Source organism: Falco biarmicus, chromosome 1 (assembly GCF_023638135.1).
Source record: "Falco biarmicus isolate bFalBia1 chromosome 1, bFalBia1.pri, whole genome shotgun sequence".
Taxonomy (NCBI): Eukaryota; Metazoa; Chordata; class Aves; order Falconiformes; family Falconidae; genus Falco; species Falco biarmicus.
The window spans coordinates 69,593,420-69,621,318 of record NC_079288.1 but is presented as its reverse complement, the minus strand read 5'-3'; the positions used below and the strand labels follow the sequence as shown (position 1 = coordinate 69,621,318).

At 38.9% G+C, this 27,899-nt stretch overlaps 2 protein-coding genes across 2 annotated transcripts in view; one reads left to right on the top strand and one right to left on the bottom strand.

Moving 5' to 3' along the window:
* The window catches only part of FRYL (FRY like transcription coactivator), a 185,816-nt gene extending 181,586 nt beyond the window's left edge, over positions 1–4,230 (bottom strand). The window contains exon 1 of the mRNA XM_056333546.1: positions 3,926–4,230. The gene's annotated coding sequence lies outside the window, so the exon portion shown is untranslated. The remainder of the gene's footprint in view (positions 1–3,925) is intronic.
* A 101-nt stretch (positions 4,231–4,331) lies between these two features.
* Positions 4,332–19,391, top strand: LOC130146928 (OCIA domain-containing protein 1-like). The gene is made up of 8 exons (XM_056333572.1): positions 4,332–4,484; positions 5,288–5,372; positions 7,373–7,426; positions 7,907–7,954; positions 12,142–12,271; positions 14,436–14,644; positions 15,979–16,128; positions 18,939–19,391. The coding sequence occupies exons 1-8, from the start codon at positions 4,434–4,436 to the stop codon at positions 18,974–18,976; spliced, it is 765 nt and encodes a 254-aa protein (XP_056189547.1). The 5' UTR covers positions 4,332–4,433; the 3' UTR covers positions 18,977–19,391.
* Positions 19,392–27,899: the final 8,508 nt, after the last annotated feature.

The following is a 27,899-nucleotide window of genomic DNA, read 5'->3' as shown; positions in this document are numbered from 1 at the left end:
AAGGGGGGGGGGGGTAAGGGGGGCAGAAGAGAGAATACATGTCAAGCATGATAAAGTAACACCAGATCCGCAAAAGGGTATTAGAAAGAATCTTGAAGTCACCATTTTTCCACTGTCAAATACAAACCTATCTTGCAAGTACTGTACTATAATCAGCACATCCAACAAAAACAGAACTGCATAAAAAGTATGCTTTTTACAAACAACAAATGTGCCAGCACAACAGTTGCCAATCCGTGTTATGAGACGCTCCAAGTTCTATTACGTGCTTTGTATGATTCCGGTTCATTTGGAGTAAAAGGTCTCTTCGTGCTCAACTACTCACGTCCACACGCAGCACACCCTTAAGACAGATTATATACATCAGCTTGCAGAAATCAGTAGGAATAAACAGGCCGGACAGGAAAAAATAATGATACACTGGTAGCTGAGAATAATCTTCTGGGTTAACTCCTTGCTGTAGATTTAAGAATTTACTGAATAAAGTATTTTTTACTCTATTTTAACAACTGCACCAGCCTAAACATTGAGTAACAGAACATCTAACAAGAAAAACAGGATTTATTGCTACTGGTGGTGTGCATAATTTCTGACAACTGGTTGAAGCAAAGTATGTCACAAGTTGCTTCTGATTTTGAAGTTATCCCAAGGTAGGAGCTCAGCCTGATCTTCCCAATAAATGCATATACCATCCATGTAACTGAAACAAGAGCAGCTGAACCTCACTACTGATGAAAATCAGACCACTGGTATTTAACTCTGAGCACCTGAGCTTCACAGGATGCATAATCACACCACTTTCAGAATCCAAATTCTCCTGACTGTTACCTGCCTGCTTTACAAAATAGCCCTAAGGATTAGTTAATATGTAAAGTACTTTTCCAAGTTCATTACAGTACCAGTTATTAATAGCAATTATTATCAATGTGGGTAAAGTCCTTACTAATTGAGGCTTTGAGTATCAGCTCCACAGACACCCACTCTTGGTTCTTGCTGATGTGCCATAATGCTTCAGGCAAATAACTGATTCTTTGTTCGCCACCAGTTGTAGTAGTTACAACAATGCTCTTTTTTTGGTATGAGGCACTGTTATTTCCTCATTAGGGAGAGAGTGATTTTTCCAAATACAGTCCTGTTAACTCTTGGCAGCCACTGAAGAATCAGCAGCTTTCAGCTGTTGTGTTTTACTCGATTGTCCAGAGCACCATGCAAAAACCAGCAACAACAAGAAAAAAATATCACCATTCCAGCTATGTACTTGAGCACATAAACTTCCAGTACTTGTTTTTGCAACTTTCCTTACCAGATCAGCATATACTCCCAACTCTTTCACATGTCTACTTATTTCAGTTACGTCTTATACAATATTGTAAAACTAAACTTGTTAAACCACCTCTTTGTTCTGCAGTGAATCTGTATAAAGCCTGCCACTAACTGTTGAACAAGGAGATGGAAAAGAATTTACCACAAAAGATAAGATAAGCTTTACAGTCTACACATAACTCACCCTATTAATTCTTCAGCTCCAACTTCAAGAGTTCTCAATATTAACCACTGACTTTGTTTTGCGAAGTACTGCAATGACAAACCATCCTTCACATCGTCCAACTTCTTGTTACGTAAGTAATCAGATCACTTGAAGAGAATCTTATTGTTCTAAAGTTTTTCTTTCTTTGAGGCATCTTCAAAATAAATCACTTCAAATTTCTAAAGGTTAACTATCAAGTTGCAGTATTACAGTACTTTGAATTTCAAATATGTTCATCACTCTTGGATGATACTAAGTCATAAAAGAGAAAAAGTTTAGATCTAGCTGTAATACATCTAAAATTTTTTACTCCTGAAGCAGTGCAAGAATACCTAACTTCATGCCATTCCTCTTTACAAATAATCTATGAGTTTTGTAGACTGTGCATGTTTAAAACCACACACAAAACAGCAATTAGAAAACAGGTGCTGGAACATCACACCATCATCGTGCATGTCACTAAAACAAACAGCTCAAAACTCCCTGAGAAATGTTACCTTGTTATCTCCAAAGGACTATTTTCTGCATAGTTTTTTAAAACAAAAATACCATATTGGATAACAGCACCTGTCAAAGGTAGGAAAAATAGTACTCGTGAGATTATAGAAAGGGATTAAAAAGCTAGCCTTGCCCAAGGACAAGATTTTATGCAATGCATCAGAAGGACTCGGTAATATCATCACAGATTTTAAACTGAAGCTCTCAGTAGTTGCATCAAAGATGGCATGAGTATAAAGGAAGTGAGAGAGCAGTGTCCTTGTTAAGATTTCTATGGATGAAATTCAAAAAAAAGACTTAAGGACAGGGAATGAAGTGCCAAAGCTGTGGATATGCTCTATGGCCTATGCTGAATATGGCCGTACAACTGCAGTTCTAAGCCAACAAATGGATGTATTTATAAAGGTGAAACTTTTAAGAATCACAAGCAGACTGTAGTAGGTAAGATTTTTGAAAGGATGATAAACTCACTGGTTTGCCACATTATTTTTTTTTTTCCATTGGAAGTCTAAGGGACATGGGGATAGTGAAGTGAGAAAAATGACTTCATTTTACAATGGAGAGGCAACACAGAGGCTCAGTCATTTTCTTTCGTGAAGGAGACAGCCATTTCTTCCCCATTGAAGCTCTACGTTTAGAGAAAGTGCAGTTCATAAACATATCCCAACCCTACAAAAATGTAACCTTAAAAACCCATTGTACTCTTTGCCCAGAATGTACTGAAAGCTAAGCGGGAAGAAGCATGAAATAAATTGCCTTAGCAAGTGTGCCATAGTCCCATATATAAAACTGTTGCAGCTGATGAGGCCAAAATCTTTTGTCTTCCAATTAATAATGTGCATAACTGACGTTCATGTGTTGGAGTGTGGTTTGTTAGGGTGGGCCCAGGTGATAGGCAGAGATTAAGGTTCCCTGATAACACAAATTACTTACAATCTCTTGGAAATTAGGTATGTATTTATTATATGATGAGAACTACAAATTAAGAATCCCACAATACAGTTTCTGTTTCTACCCTCCCAGCTTATTTCAAGAATCCAATATTCAGAAACCCATCTCCTCTACAGCCTTCTTGGTACAGGCAGCCAAACCTATTACTTCACACAGACTTCTTAGCCCATTTGTCCTAGATCCTCCATATGCTCACAGTGTTCATTCTACAGCTGCATTCCCTACTAATTTCAGACATTTCACATCCACATTCCCTACTAATTTCAGACATCTTCAATCTCTAAAACCTTCCCTCTTCTATCTTCAGGCATGGGCTTTTTTTGTACAGCCAGTAGCAATTTAAGCCTCTTCACTTGAATTCCAGGGTGAAGAGACAATGGCTTACTCCAGGAAAGGTTTAAAGGGAGTGGTGCATTCCAGGCAAGTAGAAGCAGATCAGGATATGGTGAATGCAAGCCACAGTACTGAATGTTTACAGAAAAATACCTCAGCATACATCACACTATCAGAAACATCTTTTTATTTTTTCCTCAGCTTTTCCTGATTTCTGATGAACTGCAAGCATTCACTTATGCTGCCGTTTCAGGCGCATTACCTAGAGGCAAGCACAAAGACTCCTACTAGTCTCCCACTTCAATACAGTTCTAACCACCAAACCTTTACCACTTTCAAAGTTCAGACAGTTGCCCACCAGGTCTTGCTTGGTCCCAATTCAAATAAACTCTTTTTCAGCTAGCAGGCACCCTTTCTCTTTAGTCAGTTCTGGCCATACATCATGACCAGCAACCAGGTCACATACCCATTGGTAACATACCTATTTTTCAAACTAGATATGGACAAATAAAAGCTTTCTGCAACTTTCTCAAAACCAGCAAGTCAGTTACAAAGCCAAGAAGCACCAATGCACATATTAACACTGCAAAATAAAACCAACCACGTAAGGATTACCTTTAGAGGGATTCACCACTTCTGAAGCAGTGCCCGCTCTCAAATGTATTAGAAGGTGACATTGTTTAAGCAGGCAGGAAATAAGATAAAATACAGGAAGGAAACATTCTCGATTGAAATGAATGCTCTGAGCCTCAGCTGCTACCTCTAGGTCCTTCCACCGCCCTCACTCGGCTTTCCCAGCGAGGAACCAGCGCTGCTGAACGCAAATAAACACAGAGCCCTCGACCAGACCACCGAGTGCACCAGCAGCGGCGTTCTGCCCGCACCGCGACCCTCACGGCCTACTCTGGGGACCGCCCGCAGGACCTCCCCGCAGGGGAAGGCAGCGGAGAGCGACTGTGGCCCGAGCCCGGCCCAGCCCGAGCAGGGCACCCAGGCGGCCCGACGGCGCTTCACGGGGGCCGCCCCGCCCCGCCCCCACGCATGCGCACGGAGGCCGCGCGGCCAGCAGCACCGCGTCGACTTCCGGGTCAGCGGTCGTTCGCGCTGCCCTCCCCGCCCCGCCATGGAGGCCAGGCAAGGGCCCGGCGGCGGGGAGGTCGGTGAGCCGGCCGAGGTACTGTCGTTCGTTTGGCGGCGTCTGCCTGTGGGAAAGCGCGAGAGCCGTGTGGGAGCCCGGTGGGGCCAGGGGTTGCGCCAGCCGAGGGCGAGGTGGCAGGCGTGGGCCTGCGCGCACGCCCCGCTGGCCGAGGAGCGGGCGGTTTCTTTCGGTGCCTCGCCCGCTCCCGCCGTGAGTGGCCAGTGGGTCGGGGGGACGGTGCCCTTCCGGCCGTGCCAGCGGCCTTGCGTGGGGCCGTTCCGGCAGGACGTGTCCTCCCCGCCGGCGGCGGCCTCCTGGTCTCTGCCCTTCTCCCGGCCGGTCAGCTGGCAGCGTGCCTGTCGCGACAGGAGAGGGTCACGCAACTCTAGTAGAAACTTCTCACGCGGTGGCAAAACAGCTGGCCAGCTTCCACTAAATATATGCATGTAAATGGACAACATGCGTTGTGTATTTAAACCCCTGACAAATATTTTAGAAAGGGATTTCTTGACATAACGAGCTGTTGGATTTCACCAATTTGGAAGGCTGGCTGCAAGGATCAAAGTAGGCTTTTCTGAAGAAAAAGGAATAGATTGAGTTGGAAATTGATTGTGCACAAGATATTTTATGTTCTTTCACATCATTTGTAAAAGCATTGGGTTTTCTTAATGATACTTATTCGTGTGACGTTTATAGACAGAAGGCATCAGTTCCTCAAATAAGCTGTGTGGAGGTACAGATGCTACAAGGCGTGAAACCTAGACAAAGTTTTTAATTGAAAAAATCCCCCCAAAACTTTCTTTTGCTTATTCTTTTCTACTTTATTTCCCTAATGAAAGAGGGAAGTACCTAAGCCTTACGTGCCGACAGAGGAGGAAAGAAGACTCCTCAAGGAATGTGCTGAAGAGAGTGCCCGGTATAGAGGTAAGTTCAGTTTGCTGGTAAATTTGATTTGCTTTTCTTCCACCTGTTGTTTTTGTTGTTATCTGAGGCATTAAGGAAGGAAGGCCCATGGCAGTATGCCACAACGGTTCATTAACAAGCTGTATGTCGTCTAAAATTGCATCCCAGTAAACATTGTTCCAGGTAGGTTTTACATTTATTACGAGTTTGCAGGACAGGAATTTGGAAAAGATGCAACATAATTTGTAAGGTGTATGCTTTATAACAAGATCCCTTCATATTTTAAATCAATATGTTTATCAGTAGTCTGAAAATAGGTATAATTAATGGAGTCTCTCATTTATTTATGTTTCTGAATACGTTTTGTTACTTCTGCATTTATTTTGTTGTTGTTATCTTTAGAATGCAAGAATAAAATAGTTTAACTTGGAAACACTGCTTTCCATTTTTGTGGAGACCTGTGAAGAGAACAATGTATTAAGTAGTCACTCAGCTCAATTTTTGCAGAAAATTTCTGTGTCTGTGCATGGCCAGACATTTGGGTGGTTTTCCCCTTTCAATAAAAGCCAAGATTCCCAAGCATGATTCTGCAGTTGGTAATGATTTCTGTAATACAGCTAGTATACAGGAATAATAAACTTGCACTGTTTTCACAGAATACTTTGTGTCTCATCTTAATTTATTTGAAATATCGATGTTATGTCAGGCTGGGTTGGTTTGGGGTTTTTTTCCACAGAACACTGAGAATGGATTGCATTACTTCTTAGTGTTGTTTCTGTAATCCAAAGGTTCAAGACATACCTGTTTTTTATGTGTCTGGTCAAGAGGCTCGAACAAGCCTTCTGATACGATTGTTACCCACTATTTTATCACACGCTGGTAGATTACTCCTGATGCTGATAGGTGGCTTAGCAGAAACCAGGACAGAAGAAGAATTTAGCAGCAGATTTGCTAAATTTAGGACACTGGGGCTCTGATTTCTCCTGGAAGTCAGTAGTTTCAGGGGCAACTTCTAAGGCATTGTGATTTTGAATTAACAACTCAAAGTTCTGCTTTATCTTTCCCCATTGCTTTGGCATTCTCCCACTTCTAAATACCTGGAAGCCTTCAGCTTGTTTGGTAAAATCTAGACATTTTCCTTATATTTTTAAAAGTGAAAAGAGTCACATTCATTAGTAGTAAGATGGCGATTGGTTATGATTTGTTGATAATCTCTCTCCTGGAAGACAAGAGAGGAGGGAGTTGGTTTTTGTTCTTGGGGTGTTCTGCTGTGGGTTAGTTGTTTGAAATAAGCATTCCTTTTGTTTATTGCCATCTTAAAATGTTTTTTGCCACCTAAAGTCTTTCAATACAGTAAAAATGGATGCAAATTGTTAAACTGATTGTGATAGGAGGTAATGCTCTTTCATGTTTATTGTCTTCTCTGCATTCCTGACCCTACCCCTGAGTTGTATAGTATGATTCATAAGCTACAGAAAAAGCTGCCCTGTTCTTTAATTTGCTGGTGAATAAAATGTTACCTGATTTTAATCAATTTGATTTATATCTCTGTAACAGTGAGACTTTTTCCAAAGATCTATGTTAAAACAAAATCAAGACTTCGGTTACACAAAAGTTTTGGAGGCACTGGCCTTTATGTAACTGCCTTCTGTCCTGAAGAACTGTGTTTCTGTGGTTTGAGGTTCTGCATCTTGGTGCTCTAGCAGTTGTAGCTAGGCCTGGAGTCTTGTCCTTAGAGCTTTATCCCATCCAGCATTGGCTCTTGTGTTTTAGGAAGCATGAGGTCTAATTAAGACAGGATGACTCATAAACCACTACCACATAATTTGTAATAGGTCTTAAAAACTGAAATTGAGAATGTTTCCTAATTTATTTATAGTTTTTTAATTATATATATGCCTATGGGTTTATGCAAATGAGCTTGGTAAGGCCTAGCAACTCTTACTTTACTGCGTATTTTGATAAATGTGGTTGAAAATATTGAGAATTGTATTTTAAGCAACTTTTCTTCTTCTTTACAGCTTTTCCTTTGGCTGCAGTGAGCATGCTTGCTACTAGTTTCTTAATTAGGAAAGGTAAAGTGTAAACATACTTTGGGTTAATTTGGATTTGCTCAGATGAAATATATTTCTGCTGTGAGTAAAGTTACTTTAATAATATAATGCCTAATCTACTTGTAATTCAAACTTGAAGTTCAAACTCTTCAGCTATATGACTTGCAGTTCCTAAAACTGAAGGAGCAAAACTTTAAATTAAAATCAAATTCATGTTTGTTTTATGTTATTTGACAAATGCAGTATCTTGGTGATTATGAAACAGTGTATTCCTTAGTGTGTAGTAATAGTGTGAGTATTATGATTAAAGAGGTAATTCTTAGGTGTTTATAATTTAGGGGAATTAAGATGGTAGGTTTTCTTGAATTTTCTTCAATATTAATTGTAAAAGAGTAACCTGCTACCTACAAATGTAACTGCAAACTAACCTACAAACATAACTACATTTGATGGTTTTCAGCTTAATTCTTAATAACTTATTACTTTGATCCTCATTTTCAGGTGTTCTAAAAGATAGCTCAAGATTTGGCTCTTTTGTGAAAGTTGCGTGTAAGTAAAAGCTACGTATAAATTCAGCCTGTATTGATGCTTTAGGTTCAGGCCTGTGTTACGCAGGTGTAATTCCTCTGAAACTAGCTGGCTGGTTCACTGTGACTCCATTCTGTAGGTTCATAGAATATCTCAAGGTGGAAGGGGACCCATAAAGATTGTTGAGTCTAACTCCCTGCTCCTTGTAGGAATAACTAAAACTAAACCATGTGACTGAAAGTGTTGTCCAGATGCTCCTTTAACTCTTGACAGGCTTGGTGCCATGACTGCTTCCCTGGGGGGGCCTGTTCCAGTAACCAGCCACCCTCTCAGCGAAGACACTTTTCCTCACATCCAACCTGAACTTCCCTTGATGCAGCTTCATTCTGTTTCCTTGCATCCTATCACTGGTCCCCAGCGAGAGATCAGGACCTCCCCCTCCACTGCCCGCCTTGAGGAAGTTGTAGACTGCGATGAGGTCACCCCTCATCCTTGTATTCTCCAAGCCGAACAAACCAAGTGACTTCAGCTGCTCCTCCTAAGTCTCACCATCTTGGTCACCTTCCCTTGGACACACTTTAATAGTTTGATGTCCTTCCTACATTAGGGTGCCCAAAACTGCACACATTACTCGAGGTGGGGCTGCACCAGTGCGGTGTCGAGTGGGACAGTCGCCTCTCTTGACCAGCTGGCTATGCTGTGCTTGATGCACCCCAGGACACAGCTGGTCCTTTGGGCTGCCAGGGCACGTTGCTGACTCATATTCAACTTGCCATCAACCCAAACCCGCAGTTCTCTTCCCATGGGGCTGCTCTCCAGCCTCTTGTCTCCTGGTTTGTATGTCTACCCAGGATTGCCTTGTCCCGGATGGAGAGTCTGGCCGTCACAGAAGGAATGCTTACATCTGTACAACTGTGCCTGAAGATAGGAATGAATGATCTGATATATCCAATGAATGTTTCACCTTCCTGCAGTTCATCCTATCAGCCAGCAACTTTTTAGCTATGTTTCTTAACTACAGCATCTCATACTGCAAGAGCTTGTTCAATGTCAAGAGGCAGAGCACTTCACTTATTCACCACCTTTGAATTTGTGCAGCATATTTTGGATAAGTTTTGTTTATAGGCTTTCCACAAAATTGTTTGACAAGTGTAATGTAAAAATTTAAGATAAAATAATTTTAAATAGATGCTGTACAAGCTTACTTTAAATTACTTTGCCAGAGTACACCCACCCCTCCCTTCCTAACTTGAAAGTCTTTATTCATGCATCTCGCTTGTCCCATTCAGGCTATTTTAGTGCCTTTTTTTCCTGGACGTTATGACCGTACAATTGTAGGAAAACAGCAATTTCATGTGAATTATTTTGGATTAAGTCTAATAATAAATAAATTAATAAATTAACCTTTTCAATGTATACATGACAGTAAAACAGGAAGTTGCCATCTTGCCAATCTGCCCAGATAGACCCAGTTACTCTTCCAGTTTACTTCATTGGGAAGAGAGTAAAACCCATTATTTGTGGTGAAGGAAGTGTTGTTTAAGCAGATAAATGAATGTGAGAGACTAGGGCTGCCATTTGTTTATGTTAAATTCTGCTTGCTTTCTTTGAATGCCAAACAATGGTATAACACAAATATTTCTAATAAATAATAGAATTACTGTTTCCCTGATAGCGCCTACACATTCCTAGTTAAGGGCCATGTTCCTCCTATTTAATAGGACTAAGTTTTGAAATCAAGGGAAAAAATTAGGAGCAGCTGGACTGGACCAGCTATTCTTGATGTTAAAGTTATAAGTCAAAATACTTCTGGTTTTTGATGTATACTGGAGGCATATGGACTTTCATTTTCTACTAGAAGAATTTTCCATAAAGTATGTGCTTTGATTGTTTTTCAGTAGATAATATGATTTATGTGCATTTTAAATATGGGGATTTTTCTGGGACATAGTGTATAAGTGTATAAGGCCTGAGTTAAGCAGTTTTCATTTCATCCTCATATTGCTTAGGTCAGATGCACCTACTTTCTACAGAATCTTCTTGAAAACTATTGCCAGGGACAGAGTTTACAGGTCCAAATTATATCTCATAATTGAACTGCACATTCTGCCTGCAGTGAAATCTCATTAAAGGAAGAAGTGCAGTTGTGTTTTGGTTTGGGTTTTTTTCCTCCATGAGTTCTGAAAGAGCATATGCAATTCTAGGCACTGCTGCTAGCTCATAGCTAAACAACAGTAAGACGGTTCTTGCTTTTCTGGTGTCACTGATCTGAGCATATTGCTTCTGCATTTGTTGATTACAGTAGTCTGTCTTTGATAATGGTGTATGACATTTGTGGTTGTTAGATTCTTATTCTGAACAGTATCTGTACCTGAGTACAGTAATAGGTCTTTTATATCTAACATAGTAAAGTCAGGTTTTCTTTAGTCTCTATCTTGCATCTTTCCATGCTTTGCCCCTCTTGCGTTTGTCTGCAAGTTGAGAGGTGTTCCATTTGTTAGATAGGAGTTTTCAGATTCCAGGATGTTCTCCTGCCTACAGGAATTTACTCATAACTTTTCTCGGTAGTCTTCTAGGCACTCTGACAATTTAATGGAACTTCTAGTTCTTACTGATACACCATATTGACAGCATCCCCTTCAATGTGGATGGAGGACCAATAGCTCGTGGCTCTCTTTGGCAAAGAAGAGTAAGATCTATATGTCCTACTTCGTGACAGCTTGCAGTGCGACCTGGCCTCTTTTATTGATCTCTGGTCAACTTCTCTAAGGTCTTGTCACAGCGAATACAGAAGCAGCAGAGAACAACAATATCTAATTTAGTGTGCTAACTCAAAAAATGTGGATCATCTGGCTGTTGGTTCTGTAATACAAGAAACCAGATACTTTAGCCAGTAATTACTTGGGGTGCAACATCTTTCAGAGAAATGCTTCCACTGTGCTTGACTGGAAGGCCTCAAGAAAAGGAGACATTCTCGTTGTCGTTCATCCTAAAGATTAATCACATTTGTTCCTTAGCTTTATTTTTGAATTCTTCTTGTGCTGTTTTTTCTTTTAGGAGCTTGTCATTTTTCCCTTTGAGCATATTTATAGTATTTGAGAGGTCTTCCAAATTTTTGACCTGCTAAACAGCTAAACCCTTACACTTCTCATTTTTAAACTTCACTCGTAGTTGTGGCTGTTCTTTTTTCCCTTGGAAGAGGATTTTTAACCTCTTTTTGAAAATACAAACATTAGGAATCACAAATTCAGTACCAGTACAGCAGAGTAGGGGGAAAATCCCCTTTTATAGGTTCCCAGGTGATGTAATCCATAGGGTGAGGACCTCGGGGGATTAATTTTACTGGTAATTAACTCTTTGGGGGATAAATGTTGCTGGTAATTAACTCTTTCTTGACTTAAAGATGATTGAGTCTTTAGTCTTTCTATTTAGAAAATACTCGTTGCATATGAAAGAATGGTCTAGTCCTCCTACGAAGTCAACAACAAAACTTCTATTAATTGCCGTTGAATCCTTTATGCTGCTTCATACTCCGTTTGACCCACTTTATAACACTTGAAGGAGCCAGTTGGTGGAAATCATCTAAGCCCAGAAAGAACTGTCATGATCGTTTATTCTTATGTCCTGTCCAGCCGATGAAAACAGCTCATGCACTAAATTGAAAGCATTTGTCTAGTGATTGTGAGGGTTCGGGTAATTCAGTTGTTTGCCCTCCAGCAACCATGTCATAGAATCCTTTTCAGAAGATGCTGAGCCTAATGCTAAGTTTTAGACTTCTCTTTGTCCTAGTGAAAGCCTTTTCAAGGTCTGACTCTTCTGATGGATTAAATTAGCAGAAGTTACTACCTTCGTTTGCTCCTGACTATCATCTTTGATAGTTAATTGTTATTTTTGGATTTTGGGCAAAAACTGATTGCAATTATTTTCCTTTTTTTGTCACCGTGGATTCATCTACTACTAGCTGAAATCATCTGATGCTCATGCCATGTCTAAATCATTGCTCTGTATCTTCATTCAGCTGTTGCATTTGTTTTTGGTACCCTTTGTCTGCAGAAGCAGCAGGGACGATTAGTGTGTGGTTTTGGTTTAGATATAAACTGTTGGTTTTTTTTTCAAGATACTGTATAATTTATTTGAAATTATTATTTTAAAACTATGTTGAACATTGTGATACAACTTATAAACCCATCTTTTTTTCTTTTAAAAAGTTGCTGGAATGTGTGGATACATGGGTGGAAAGATATCCTACTTGCCAATATGTAGCGAGAAATTTAAGAACCTGAAGGATTCCCCAATAGGAGATGTTCTACGACAAGCTCAGAGACATAGTTCACATAAGTAAGAATTTAATTCTCTTTTAAATTTAAAACTTCCTCTCGAAGAGGACATTTTATGCACTAACAGATCAAAGCTATGTTTGCAGCTTTCAATGACCTTCAGAACTGCACTTTCTCTCTTTCCCGTGTTACCTCAAATCTCCCATTTTCAGGAAGCTGTATCTGTATCAGTTGGTCAACTATGAAGCATGCATTTTGAGCTCTTTACATACAACCAACCACTTCAAGGAGTAGCAAAAGAAACATTTTACTTAGCAAAAGCTATTCCTTGTAAATGAAGATGATGTTTTCCTGTGGAATTTACTTACAGTGTGACAGCAGAAGCTGCCTCTTTAGAAGTAAACTAAGTTAACTAAAATAAAATAGTGTAACATTCTGGAAGTTTTTCCCATAGTTTAGATTGATTGAAGTAGGAACAGGGTGGAAATGATTTCAGTGTTTATTGAAGGAAAAAGCTCAGTAAACAATATCAGTGCAGGAAGAAGCATGGTGGTCAAATTTACTTCTGTTTGCAGATGTAAAGGATTTAAACAACAGCATTATGCTGTACATATGAGAAACTCATCAGGTTCCTAAAACTATTTCCTGTTTTTTCCAGAATGTTTTCTACTTCAAGTGGTTTTTAATTGCAAACTACTTTTGGAATATCTCACTTAAACCCTTGATTCAAAACTGAGAGAATAGTATTTGGATAGTGATTAGCAGGCCTGCTGTGTTTGTGCTAAGAATTGTAAAATGTTTATAAAGGATTTGATTAAATTCTTAATTATTTTATAAATTCATGACAGTTTTATCTGCAAGATTTACCTTTATTCTGAAATGTTTACATTTTTATGGCATCAAATAAAATTTCAGGAATTACCACTTTATGCGTTTACTGTATAAGCTCAGCTGAATGGGAGCAGGGCTTGTCCCTTCATCCCCCTCCAGTTTCTAATAAGAAATTGTCATGATCATTAACTGTATTGACTCTAGGTGAGACCTTGTTTAAATGCCATCTTCTGCTGCACCAGTAAGTCCCTTCAACCTTCAATGGCCCATTCTATTAAATGGCCCATTTTATTTCCTAAGTGATAAATTTTGGGTTTTTTTTCCTTGATTGAATGATTAATTTAAATTCATTCAAATTGCATTATTGTCCATACATGCTACCCTTTTAAGCCAGCAACATAAATCATTACATTTTCAGAGTAATTTACACCTACCAATTAATGTACGTTGGTAATTCTGATTTGCAGTTAAAAAATAGGTAGGGAGCTAAAAGATCAAATAATTCTTTAAAGCTGTGTTTGCATATACTTTAAAAATATAATTAAGGCAATAAAATGGATTAGCTGTGTATGTTTAGTGTGAGAATAAAACACTAATTGCAAGTGTTTTTGATATGAAACTAGAAGTACAGCTAAGCAGAAATTTAAAGTAAAAAATGAATAAATACCCTGGAGACATTCTAGTGGCACTAAGTGGTGGCATTCTTTGGTAGAGGCATGTTGTGTAGTGGTTTGCAGGGCCATTTTGAGTATGTAGCAAATGCTTTAGAATATCAGGCATCATTTTACAGAATATTCTTCATATGATCTTACATTTCTGTCTTAAGAGAAAATTCATTAATGCTTCTGCTGAATTCAGCGACTCAATAAACCTTTGTATTTTAATTTCCCCAAGATGGCTCTTCATTCTCCTGCTGTTTGGTACTGATCAATTACAGCAGCTTCTAGTGATGAAGAGTTTTGAATTGCAATTTTTTCCTAAAAGGCCTATAAAAATAACTATAGTTGATGCTACCACTGGTGACATGACACACCCTGTACTATTTGTGTCTGATGCATTTTTTCTGTCTGAAGATTCCCTGGGGGAAGGGATTGTTATTTTTGTCTTGCAAAGTGCAAAATACTTTGTCTCTTTTGTCTTTTCTGGAGATTGTCAGGAATGAGTTAAGTTTCTGGGAGGAAGGGAAGGGTACTGGTGAAGGGACTATTTAGATCTTTGCAATATAAAGGAAAAAAAATAAACCCAAACTTTTTTTTAAGATGATAATTCATTTTGGAAGCTAAACCATCCAAAATACAAGAGTACTTTCTTGAACTGCACATATTGTTACTCTTACAGTTCCATTTTTAACTGTAATATTTATGTATTTAATATTTAATTATATTATTTTCCAGCCGTTCCAGTCGGAAATCTGAATTTTCAGATATGCCTTCTCAGTCATTTACTGAACCTTCTTCTCCAAGAGCTGGATTCCCACTTTCTTCTAGCTATTCAGATGATTATAGTTCAACAGATAGAGCCCTATCAAGCTATGAACCCATTCCATTCAGTGCTTCTCTGAATGAATCTTCACCCACAGGAATTACCGATTACACTGTTCAAGGTGTGTTCTGTCTTGATATTTAGCAGTTTGTAGTACAATGACTCTTGCTTTTCTCTTAGATACTTCTCTTACTAAACTGTGTATTTTCATCCCATGCAAGAATACATGGTACAATATAGTGGTTTTGAATGAAGCACCTTGAAGTTCCCAGAATTGTTACATGGAAGATAAATATCTAAAATACATTATTTTGTGTTCTAACTGTAAACTAAATTCAGGGGGGGGTCCTGGTTTGTAGCTCTAATTGCAAGTAGAGATTGTAAATTAACTTAGGAGGTTTAATCTGTTGTGAAGCTAAACCTGCAAAAAGTTCAGCCTGACTTGAAGTTCTTTTTGATTGAAAATAAGGTGAATTAGTCTCTGCTGTTTGTGTTCTAGCCTTTCTGAGGTTATTTCATTTTCACTAGTGCTGGTGCTGTAACTGTATACCTCTGTAATTCAGTGACATTGGACTGGTTTTTATAATGTGACAAACGTTCAGATCTTCTGAGAACTGAATGCATATTGTGTTCTGTCTGGCAACAGCTGATTTTCTCACAGAGAACTAAAGTGGTTTTCAAGTACTGTTCTGTGCAGCTGCTCTTCTCCCAGTATGAATTCTGTCCTCAGCTATTGCAGGGGAAACACACGACTCTGAGTTCAGGTGTCTCTGGTAGACAAAGAAGGAAGTTACTGTTAAAAATGCAGAGTTTCATACCTTGAATTAGTTTGGATTTTTTAACTCCTTGATGGAAAAGGTTTTATTTCACAAAAAAGCCCTTTCATGCAACTCAGTAAAGTGTCAGATGTAAATATGTCAAGAAAACTGTAATTACACCTCATCGCAAATATCAAGAGTTCGTAGAACCTTAATTACAGAACCAAGAATCTGCATTACTAATGTAGATAAAAGGATAAAATGTTTGTCAGGTAACACGTGATGGATGTAGTCCTAACTCTTTGAAAGCAGAATTTAAAGCCTGAATGTAAACCCTTGAGCTTCACCTAGATTTCTCTTCAGAAATCATAAATATATCAAACGTATGATTATCATAAATTTTACATAAAGTGACCAGAACTATTTTATCCGCCAACTTTTTTAGGATTTCCATTGGGTAGAATGAAGAAAAGGAGTTAACTGCCAGTCTTCCAAAGCAGTTTGGCAAAATGGAAAGGATAAAAGGAACGGATTAATCAAAGACCACATGCATTCTCAGTTGCATTTAGAATTGCAGCTGTCATGCTCCTTTTCATTTAGGATTGAGCTGTAATTAACTGGCATACGAGAACAGGTTGTAGCTAAGTCTTGGTGTGTGATGCCATTTCCAGTATTTTGATGTTTGTTTTGTTTTCAGATCCTGATCCAATTCCAGAAGAAAGTCGTAAAAAAAAAGGCATCACGTATGAGGAATTAAGGAATAAGCACAGAGAGACATATGAGGTAATGCTACCACCAAAGGCAGAAACTCCAAGCAAATTTTCACAGGAAAAAGCAGCTAAGGAAGGTAATATACTGATATACAGAAATAGGTAGTAAATTCAGATTATTGGCAATAATGTTAAAAATGGTTACAAACCCAAGGCTTAATTCTGCTTAACCTTTAAGCAACTTATTTTTACAGTATCTGCAGGTATGTTACATGTGATATGTGGTCTGTAGTTTCAGATTTCCTATTAAGTCTTTTTTAAAACTAATGATCTTACAGTACCAAATTATAATTCCTCTTCTGTAGCCATGTTGCGTGGTGCCAGACTGAAGAAATCTCAGAACTTTTGGTTTGTTGGCTACAGGGAGCAACCTCTTTCAACAAAGAATTCTCTGACCTCAGAGCTATACCAAAGAGTTTTAGCTGTGGGAGGGGATGTATGTTTTAGATAGCATTGTTCTCTCAAAATAGAGCACATGGCTGATGGTTTTGAAGGGGAGGGTATTTATTTTTATGAATTGTTTCATGTGGAATTAGTGGATTTCTATAGAGGCATTGTTTGTAGAGGTTCATTTTCTACATTAAAACTCAAAGGAAGGAAACGGTGTTTGGCAGCAATATTGACATTTGTTTTCACAGTGAAAAACAAAACTTTACATAGCAAAATAGGAATGTAATGTCCTGAAGAATAAGATGTCATTTAGTCAACTTTTTGACTCAGTCAGTTTTTTTGGAAAGGAGACACAGAAACAAATCTTACATTCTTGCTCTAGAACTGCTTAAATTTATTGTGCCATCTCTGAAAATGATGTTACCAAGAGGAATGTTTTACCATTTAACATGCTGCTGGACTAGTCAGCTGGAACTGTTTAGGTCTGTACGCAGTGTCCAGTCTTGTTTATTATGTTGCAACACGATTTGTAAGAATAGCTAAAGGTCTGCTATTAGGCATAAGAGGTGTAATAAGTATAGAAAAGTGTATTAAAGCAAAAAGTTCTGAAGCAGTAGTAGTAAGCTTTGGAACAGTGTTGCTGAAGAGTGTCAGTTTCATGTTGTGAACTACTTTCTCCACATCATGTCTTTGGACAGATCTGCGTGATCTTGAAATAAAATCTGTAACAATTATTGGGTAATGATTTAAATCTGTTATTTCAAGGATGAAAGCCTTTTCATCTTACCACATGACTATGTGAAATGAGACATCAAAAATTATTGAAGATACAGTTTCATATTGCTTCTAAATTCTATCAGCTGACACTTGATTTTACACAATGTTTCTTTTTCAAGATATTTCTCCACAAATAGAAAACCCAGAAGTGTCAGTTGAAAATCATACAGAGAAATCTTAAAACAGCATTCTGCAAACCTTGCTATATTCCACAGCAAATCTTGTGGCTGTGAAATGAGAATATGCATTCATTATTTTAGCTTTAGTTATTTGAAGTCTATAAAAGATCTCTATGAAATGTTGTTCAAATGCTGCATTCTGTCTGTTATGTTTCTGTGTTCCGTTTGATGGTTACGCTTGGGCTTTGAGAATAGAACTACACTGAGCAGCGCAGGAGATCTGTAAATAAACTTTAAAGAGTATATTTTTAGGGAAAAAAAGAGTAAGGAGGGAATAAAAAAATTCAGAAATGTTTTACAAGTGGAAGTACATTTAAATCTACAGTTCAGGGATTCTAACTGATGATGTGGGCTACGATGTGATTTAGCTTTTTGTGTCACTTTGGACATGTTACTTGTATGCCTGTTTGTACATCCCGAGTCATTACCCCTTTGTTCATCCTCTTATCTCTGTATCATAGGAACCAGACTAGTAAATAGGAGACTGGTTTCTGCCCTCTGTTGCAAGGACGTAAGGCAAAACAAACCATGTTTAAACCAGTTTTAAGCGTCTTCTATCTGCTGGTGCCTTCTCCGTTCATTGTAGCCATACAAATATGTCCATCTGCATAGTGATCTGGACTGGACCATTTTCCAGGGAATAAGCACAGCCTGCTCAGCTACCATGGTTAATAGAAATGGAGATCAAACTGTATTTTGAGAGAGCTTCTCATTGTGTTACTACAGTATCAATCAGCTTAAAAGAGATTTGTCAGTGCGTTATGCCAAGTTTGCTGACATCTCACTGAAACAAGGACTACACGTTCTGCTGCACATAGGTATTAATAAACAGTGGGCTTAGTAATTGATTTACAAGTAGATTTAGGAAGGGGTGTCTGACTAGTGTCAGCATTGCTACTGGATCATGTAGATCCATCCTTTACCCTGTCAGTGGTGGCATCACTTACAGGCTACTTTTCAGCTCACTTTCAACAGAGCATCTTTTCACTTTCTGGTCATTGTTCAGTTACGCATGACGTACTTCTGATTAAATCTGTTATGATCAGTACCCTGGTTTTTTTACTCTCTGAGTCAGTCCTGTACTAAAGGAAGTTGCCAAATAATAAAGGCCGAGTAGTTTCCTAGCAGGGATTACTGATTTCTGTTTGTTTGTCTTTGAACGTGTTTTTAACTATCCTGAATCCATCCAATTGTGCACGTAACCAGATTATGTAGCCACATTATTTATCATAACATTCCTTGCCTGTTTCCTCCAATTGTCTGTTTCATCCACAAGTAATTACAAATTCTGTAGAGCAGGAATTAGCACAGTAGGCCTCTTGACTGAATATTAGTTCATTAAAGAATAATGATTAACAAACTCTTCTCCCCATTTATTTAAAAGTAGCTTTAATTAGATTGTCTGTTGTGCTGTGACTGACGCTCCCTCCACTCCACAAATGCAATGATAGTACATTTCATCATACTTTCTGGCACTGTATAAGATAAACTTTTGCAGTTAAGTGAAGTCGTATGTGACTACTTTTTCTTCTTTTCTTTAGTTAAAGTAAATAAATATGGAGATACCTGGGATGAATAAGAGCTGAATGAAGAACCGAAGACAATTATCTCCTGTCAGCTAACTTGAACTTCATCTAGATTAGTCACAAGTATTGGCACCTTCGGTGTGTTCTGCCAGGCACAGCTATTAATGAATGAGGAGAGAATCCTGAGTTGCCAGAAGATTAAAAAAAAACAAACCCAAAACCATTTAGGCTTAATTTTTCTTGATTTTTGCATAAATAGCAGGCAAGGCTATTGTGAGGTGTCATGACTGTAAACCATTTGTGCTATTGTTTAAGAATGAAAAGGGTAACAGACAATAACTAATATAAATGTATAGCAAAAGGTAAAAGTGTATGTAAGTAAATGCAATCACATGTACTGGGAAGGAAAAAACATCGGAATCTTCTCAAATATTCAAGACTTGCATTAAAAGTTACCTGTAGAACTCACCTCTCACTTGGTTTTGTCTGAAAGTGATATGCTGGAAAACTCATATTTTTGTCATGCTTCATTAGTAGTGTCTGGAATAATACTGAACTATTCAGGGGAAAAGAACTGAAGAACCTAGCCAGACACGTAAGTAAGCATATGTAACTGTTTTTCAAAACTGTTTCATGGTACCAGTTTAGACCAATATTCTGACTTGCCCACGCTGGGTCTCTTCAGTCATTTTGGAAGAAAATGATTCAGTGAAACTGCAGATATTTAAAATAGCTACATTTAAGTGCAGAAGGTTAAAGCTGACAAACTTGGGTAAAAGCTTGAATGATGCCTTGACTGTTAATAATAGGTTTTGTGTATTTTGCCTTAGTTCTCAGGTTGTGCATGTCATGACAAAAGCCTCCTGTTTATGAAGAAAAGATCCAGATAAGTGAAATGTTGCATTATTATTAGCTGTAAGAAAAGACCTACACTGGCAAAACTGCTGAAGAGTATTTCCTACTGTTTGCATCGCCTTCTCTGTCTCGTTCAAAATGTTGCCTTCCATTAGGGATTCTCATATTCTCACCTGTGTCATTTCATTTCACAGCACTGTGTTTATTTTGGGCTTTTGGCTATAAGGGAGCAAAAACCACGATGAAGTTGATAGCATAAAAGCATTCCTGACATAATTGTTGGAGGTGAAAAATTACTAACTTGCCAAGTAGAAAATTCTTGAAGACCTTATTGGTTTAGTGGACTAGCAGCAGAGCAGCATGAATGAGAAGATTATTTTGGAGGGGTACAGAGCAATCAGCTGAAATGAGGAGGAAAAAAACATGGGGGAAAGATGAGGATGCTTAAAGAGCCAAATACTCCTTACAATAATCAAAACAGTAAGATTGCTTTCAGAAAAACTGATCTTGAAAAAGGAGTGTGTTAATCAGATAATGACGTTTTATCAAAAATTTAAATTACAGAGAACGCTTCTCGTGGGTGTCATGAGAGAGCTCTGAAAATACCTGAGGTCTGCTGGAGTTATATTGCAGTGCTTTTTAGTGTGCCATTCCAAAGCTGTTTAGATTCGTCATGAAAATACAAAGTTTCATAGTTGTGAGTTACACAAGTAACAAGAGGCAGAAGATTTAGATGACAGAACTGGAACAGATTCCTGTGGCGGTGGTTTTCCATCTATAAAAATTCTTCTGAATGAATGAAAATTTTGGATAAATGGTAAGTCTCCAAGTGAGAAAATGCAGGAAGAGGCTTATGGCATTGAGGAAATAGCAACGCCTAGACACCTGGGAGACACAAAGTATTGAACAATAAGCTTGCCAATAAAAATATTTGGTTTGGTTTTATTTGGGAGGAATTGGGATAATACTGGATTTTCTCAAGTAAAAGTATGTAAGGCTATAGTAAGTTTTGTTTTTCTTGGGGATCTTAATGAATGTTTATACTATAGGTTGTTTATTTGTGTAAGGCAATGATCATCTTAGGAGTTGAAGATCTAAGTTAATGTAAATACCTCTGCAGTGTGGATACGCTACTGAAAAGTGAGACTCTCTCTGTTTCTCAGCATTCGCTGCAAAAGTTCCTGTGGTGCCAGTGAACTCTACTTAGGTGTAATCAAGTATTTAATAATACACTGGAACGCTGGGTTGGGCTGAGGGCCTTGTGCTCCTGTTTCTGGCCGTTACCTGGTTCTCAGTCTCTGGGCATTTGCTGTGCTGCACGCTTGAGGCACTGCTGCCAGTCCTGAGCGTGGTGTACGTACTGCTGTATGTATTTTGGATTATTATGTGCATCTGTTTGTGTGTTTGCCTTCCTGACAGGACACTGTTTGGGGACCAGCTAGTACAGAACAGACACAGAGGGCAGAGTACTGAACCCTGTGCCACTTAAACGCTGGAAAGGTAGCGCCTGTTTCAGACCTAGCGCTTGCAAAATACAGTGCTCGGAGTTGCTCGTTTTGTATGCTGGGAACGGGTAATTAGTCGTTCATCATATGAAATGCAATAATCATTTTATCAGAAGCCAGTGATCTGAAAATGAGACTTTCTTCAAAACAGCTTGCCTCAAATTAGTATTTTAGGTGGGTAAACACAGCGTTTAATAGAAAGTGTATTTTTTTGTTGTTTCTTAGAGGAGAAAATAAAAGGTGTATATAATATATCTTTAATGTCGTTTTAAAGGTTTAATGTCTCTGTTTAAGGTAATATTATGTTTACATAAGATTCCTAAATTGAGTATAATTTTTCATTCTGTTGCTTCTGGTTAATATCTCTCAGAGGACATTTTTTTTACTTGAGAACAAGGTGGGTTTACCATCAAACAATTTAAAGTTCTTTGGCTTTCCATCGTATCCTTAGGTGTTAAATACAGGAGAGTTCACAGTCATAGCTGTTAATTTAATAGGGTATTGGAAACTGGTATTTTCTCAAAGTTGGGTCACGTTCAGTTTGCAGTGGCAATGTGTGGGCTGAACCCCTGATTTAGTAAATAGCTGTGGGAATTCAGTCCTTTTCCTTCCCTTTTCCTGCACATCTCCCATTAGCAGCACCTTGTGTCAGAGTAGATTTTTTTCCAGTCTCTTGATTTCATAGCAGCAGCCTCGTTACCCATGAGCAGCTTGCTCATACTGCACTTACATGACTTTGGGGCATTTCTAACTCAATCCAGGTGCCTTAGAGCTGTCGGCAGGGTTATTGTTCCTGAAAACAATGTGTCTAGATATAAAGAACTAAGAACCGTGAATGCACGAAGAAAATGTGACAGACCCTCGTTGTTTTATGTTTACATGTATTTCCAGCTAAGACACACCATATTTTCTTAAATCATTAACCAAGCCAACTGTTTTCCTGGTCCCTCTCTGCTCTTCAAAAAGCACAGTATGAATTTCACTTTGCATTACCATTTGTATTTCCAGTCATGTATGTTTACAATCTGACCTACCCACAAAGACATCGGCATTAAAAAAACCCTGAAGTTGTCCTATAGGCCGTCATACCTATATGTTCATTAATTATGATATTATTCATAATATCAATATGTTCATTAATTATGATATAATATGGACATGAATTAACTCAGTATTTATTGTAAAGCTAAGTAAATTTTATTTTATTCCTCAAACTAAATTTTAACTACATTAAAAAAAATTAACTCTTACACCTTTAACACTAGGAAATGAGTCTGAATGAGTCACTATGACCATTTATGGAAAAAAAACAAAACTTTTAACTGCTTTCACAATTTCGTAAAAATAAGCGGTTGCATGGCCAGTTGAAAGGAGCCAGTAGCATTACCCTCGAGTCAGTTGCTACTAACGTGCGTGAACACAGAGAAGGGGCTTGTGAAAATGTGCCTCAGCTCTAAAAGCTGGTAAAGCTCTACCAAAAATCCCGGCCCTGAATATTTTTGTCTTTCCCCAAACTAGCAGGCATGTTCATAGTCCCAAGTAAATACACAATCAGACCTTTCCAGGGGTTTGTTCCTACTAAAGTTGTTTGGAACACATCTACATGAAAAAGAAATGTGTAAATGAAAAGTAATTTGATTAGCTTAATGAAAATTAAGCTGATACGCACAAGCCTGGGGAAATCGAATGTAATATTCCAACGCGTCCACGAATCTCTTGCCTCCTGGCGATTCAAGAAGAAACCCTGACTTGCCCACTGTTTGCTGGACGCTGGAAGACTTGTTTGTTTTCCCCGTGCTGGACTCCTCGTTCCGCGGCCCTTGGTGAGGGCCTCGTTCAGCCTGTGGGCGCTGCAGGGCGCACACGCAGCGGGCTCCCCCCCGCCAGGCACGCAGCAAGGCCCTGTGCAGCCAGGCTTTCTGACCTGCAGCCAGAGTAAGGTATCGCTGTAGCCTCTTCAGGGAGACAATAGCACTATAAATATTTTTTTCTTTCTTAATTTTTTCTGTTTGGTCACTTATTAAATTCTTTGTAAAAACCAACAAATGACGCTTGGATTTTAATCTCAAGGCAATAAATGGGACAATTTGCATCTCGTTGCTATTTCGGGCTCTTGCCTCGGCTCTGTTCGTATGGGTTTGCCCCAGTTCAGCTAAGCCAATGCAGGTTTGGACACAGATATGCTCATATTGGACACAGTTTACTCGTATTCTCAGTACTTCATATTGATACTCATACTCAATACTTAAGGTATTTTCTTTGCTGATGTAGGAACTGGACATAAACCACCAGCACCAGACAAAAGTTTTGAGGCTTCTTTGAGCACCTGCATGAGAACCTGAACCAAGGAACACCAGGGAGTCTTATATATGAACGACCTTGGCCAGGGCACAGATTTCCAGTTCATAAGACCACGAAGGGAATTATTGTTTCCAATTGATGAGGAAAATAAAACAACTAGTATTTTTATTTAGCCAAAATCAAGCAATATAGCAAAACCAGAAATCCTTAACTGTTCAGGTAATAAAATGTGATGAAAAATAAACGAAATCTTGACTCTAACAGCTATTGAGAGAGCTGCTGGAGAGCAGGCGATAATCCCTTGGAGACACCATTTGTATGTATTTACTCCAGATACATGAAAACAGTATAATACTTAAGGAATCTGACGTTAACAACCATGATTTAAAGCGTTTGTTTCTGTTTGTTCTCTTTAATGTTAACGAATACCTGTTACTGTGCTACTTATATGTTACTGTTTTAATACTGCTTGTTTACTCATTTTTACTTAGTTATTTTTTTTGATTGAGCAATACAAAATTTCCTGAGACTTTAATATACATGGCAGAATGGTACTACGTAGTTTCAACGTGCGGTCAGTGTGTCTTCTGTTTAGCAGAAGCATGGCTTTGCAAAACTAAAAAGCAAGTCTTGTGTGAGCTACTTTCATAATGCAGTACCACAGTAAACAAAGGATGTATGAGAAAGACATTGGACAGTTATCTGATATAAAGGATAGTCAATCAAATATAATTTTCACTTATTATTGAAACAAGACAAAAATCTTAAGATTAAAGAGAAATGGAGAGTTTGATAGATTTCTTTTGCCAGAACTCAAAGTACTTTATTCAGGATTAAAAATCCATAGCATATGTAACCTTTGTGGTGGTGGTTTGCCAGTTCCTCAGTGATGATGTCGGACTCTGTTTTCAGGATATGCAATCTTGGCGTGAAGAGCTTCTAAACCCAAAAATTTTCAATTCATTCCTTATACAGAATGCTGTACATTCCTGTCTACTCTCTCTATAAAGCTAATGCCAAAATAATTTTGTTTGGCTTAATTCTGTGGTTTAAATATAATTGTTAATCTTAACTGTCTTAGGATAACTAGTATTTTAAAACAGCGTAACTGATACACGAAAGGGTGAATTTGGTTGCAGTAGCTGATGCTTAAACATCAACAGTGGATTATGAACCACGTCTAAATCATCTCCTAAATAAGCCATTCTAAGTAGGAGATGTTCCTGCTGGTACAGTGTCATGCAGTTAGTGTATATGGCTACGAGCTTGCGTTGAAGAGCTGTGGTTTTCAGGTTCCCCTGAAGATTTCACGAAGGACTGCGTTTGTTTTTCCTCTCTCACCCTCTGCATGCTAGATAGCGTGCAGCTGCCAGCTGACTTCGAAGGCTGCCTTGTAGACACAAGCCACGCTGCGGTGTGACGCCTGAACGAGGAGCCCCTTCGGCACGTGCTCGCTGTGTGGGAGCAGCCGGGGGGCGGCCGTGCCGGCGTGGCAGCTCTGCCCAGCAGCCACCCACCAGCGCTGCCAGCTTCTCGGCAGCTTGGTGTGAAAGCCCCGTCTGGTTCTCCGGGCTCTGTGCCTGCCAAGGGGGCGGCTCCCAAGATCGCTGTGATCTACTGGATCAGTGGAGCGAATCAGGAGCGAGTAAATGGCAAGCACCTGCTGCTGGGTAAGGTTTGAATTTTGAAGTTTGTATTTTGAAGTATTGTGCATGCGGCGATACAGCAGGCAGTAACATCTGGTTCAGTCAGGGCAGACCTCAGCCTACAGCTGGTGTGCGTGACGGGTAGGGTGAAAACACATCTCCCTTTGTGTGTTTTGGAGCATTAAAGCTGTTCCTTGCTCTGAAATACCTGAGCTTGCTGATGTGCCTGGCTGACACAGCATTGCTGCTGAACGCTCAACGCGCGCATACACAAGAAGTAACACTTCGAAGTTCAGTTCAGTGCAGGGTTTATGCAAGATTCTAGCATCTGCTTTGGAAGTGCCACTGCTTTTGAACAATCTGGATGTCAAAGATAACGGGAAAAACATCCATTCCCACGCTAGCATTTTTTTTACCATTCATCAGCAGAAAAAAATACTATATTGTAATTAAAATGATTTAGATGTGTGTTTTCTTGACAAGCACAAGCTTGAGCCTTGTGCTCTCTGCACACAAAGACGTTTCAGTCTCCACTCATGGCTATTAGTTACCTGGGTTTTAGTTCATTTGGCAGGGCTTTTGTTTTTTTCAACAGCTTTAAGAATACAAGATTCACCATAATTGTCACCCTGTCCCTACACTGGCTAGTGATCCTTCTGGGAGGAGATCGCCCAGACCTGTCCTTCTCTGACCACAGCCGAGAAGCTTCCTGACACAAAGGTTGCGTATGGATCACACAAATCCAGATGTTTCACAGCCACCAAGCCTCTGTGCAGATCGTGCCTTTTGGAGCCATCTTGCTTCCATCATATCCTGTGGCAAGAATAGCCATGATGGAATCGCAGTGTGTAAAGTGCTTCTTGGCTGTTTCCTTTAAAACTGGTTTCACTGAGTGCCAACTAGTTGTAATATCAGAAAAACCCAACAGCAATTACTCCTTCCTTATTCATATTTCACGCTGTTAGAGATGTCATATTACTCATCTTGAATTGCTTTCAACCTGGAAAGTGAGTTACTTAATCTCTTCTGAAGAAACCATTTTGTATCTCTTATCACTGTTTTTTAATTTTTTCCCCTCCTTTTTCTGTCTCGGCTCCGTTTTAGACTTTCTGAGGTGCATTGGAAGCACCACAATATGCAAGATGAGGGCATGCCACAGAATTGCTCTGTAGTATAAATGTATTTTTTCCTCAGTTTTTTCCTAGGAATTGTTAATGTCCTACTTGTCTTTTGGATGTCATAGACCACTGATCTTATGTGTTGCAACTATGCAAACTGACTCCCAGATCTCTGTACTGAGAATGTCAAGAGTAATTTAAAACAAACTGTGTGATGCAGTTAGTATTTTTCCCCATGACAATGAAGCTTATCACTCAGACTCAGTATTGAGATATTTTCCTAGCTCTATCGTTTTGTCATCAAGAAACTTAAGTCATGTTTTCCTTTGTCAGATTATCTGTTAATATGTGGACCAGATGCCCCCCAGCATGTCCCCAGAATGCCTCTTAAGCCTTCTAGATTTTAAACTGGCTTTGTGAAGTCTCATTTATTTCTTGAGAACCTAATTTTCTTGAGAGACTTAACAGAAAAAAAAAAAGAAAAAATAACCCTCCAAATCCATACCAATGCATGTGCATGGTATGGAGTGTATCCCTTTGCTCCCACGTTCACTCTTGCAAAAAAAACATTAATAGATCTGTAAAGCATAACATCCTGCTGTGAAAGCGGTAATGATTCTTCGTAATATGTCACAGGTATACTTACGGCACTATAGGACTTTACAAATCCACCTATTTTAGAGGCAATTCCTCAAATGAAGTACACACTTGGGAAAATAGTACACCTTACAAAAGCTAAGTCTGTAAGTACTAGTGGCTTAGTATTTCTGAGATGTGGAACTCCTGCAATGCTGATGTCAGAAGTGGGATTCACTTTTTTTTGGTGCTTTCAAATAAAGCTCCGGTGTGTGATGCCAAAAATGAGTCGGGTGAGTGGGACAAATTACAGCAGCTCTTTCAAAAAGATTACAAAAGCTCTTTCAAAAAAATTACAAAAGCAGCTCTTTCACTGGCAGAAATTGTCATGAGGAAGAAGCTGCTGCTCCCAAATCAGCGCTGCTGTCAGAGGTACCAGCGTGATGCCTTCATACCTACCACCTGGCCTGGTCCAGCATTTCTCGTCGTAACTCCTGCCCCAGAGCAGCCCACCCTCCCCATTCCCTGTCATTGCACAGCGTGCCGTGTTCTCTCATTCTCTCAAAACGTAATAAAGTAAGCTCCAAATCTTATTTTTGATAGGGATTTAGAAAAACTTGGATAGTAAGCGTTCATCTCCCTTTCACTCCTAGTTTTAAAAGAGAATTATATACCAGCTGGCTTGCCTAAAGTCCAATTACTAAGTTAGGATTAAAACAGGAATGTGCTTTGTTTTCAACATACAATTGCTTTTTCCTCTAAAACACAACTTTTTTTTTTTTTTTTTTTTTTAATTTGGATTGAATACAGTATTTGTAAAATTATTTCAAATAGCTAATATAAAAGTCCCCAGGACAACCTATTGCAGATGTTTGAGGTTAATGTCATTACAGCTTTCCTCTTTTACTCTGACCCTTTTTTTATTCATAATTTCGTGAAGTGGGTTGAGGCTTACATACACCTACTCCCTTTGAA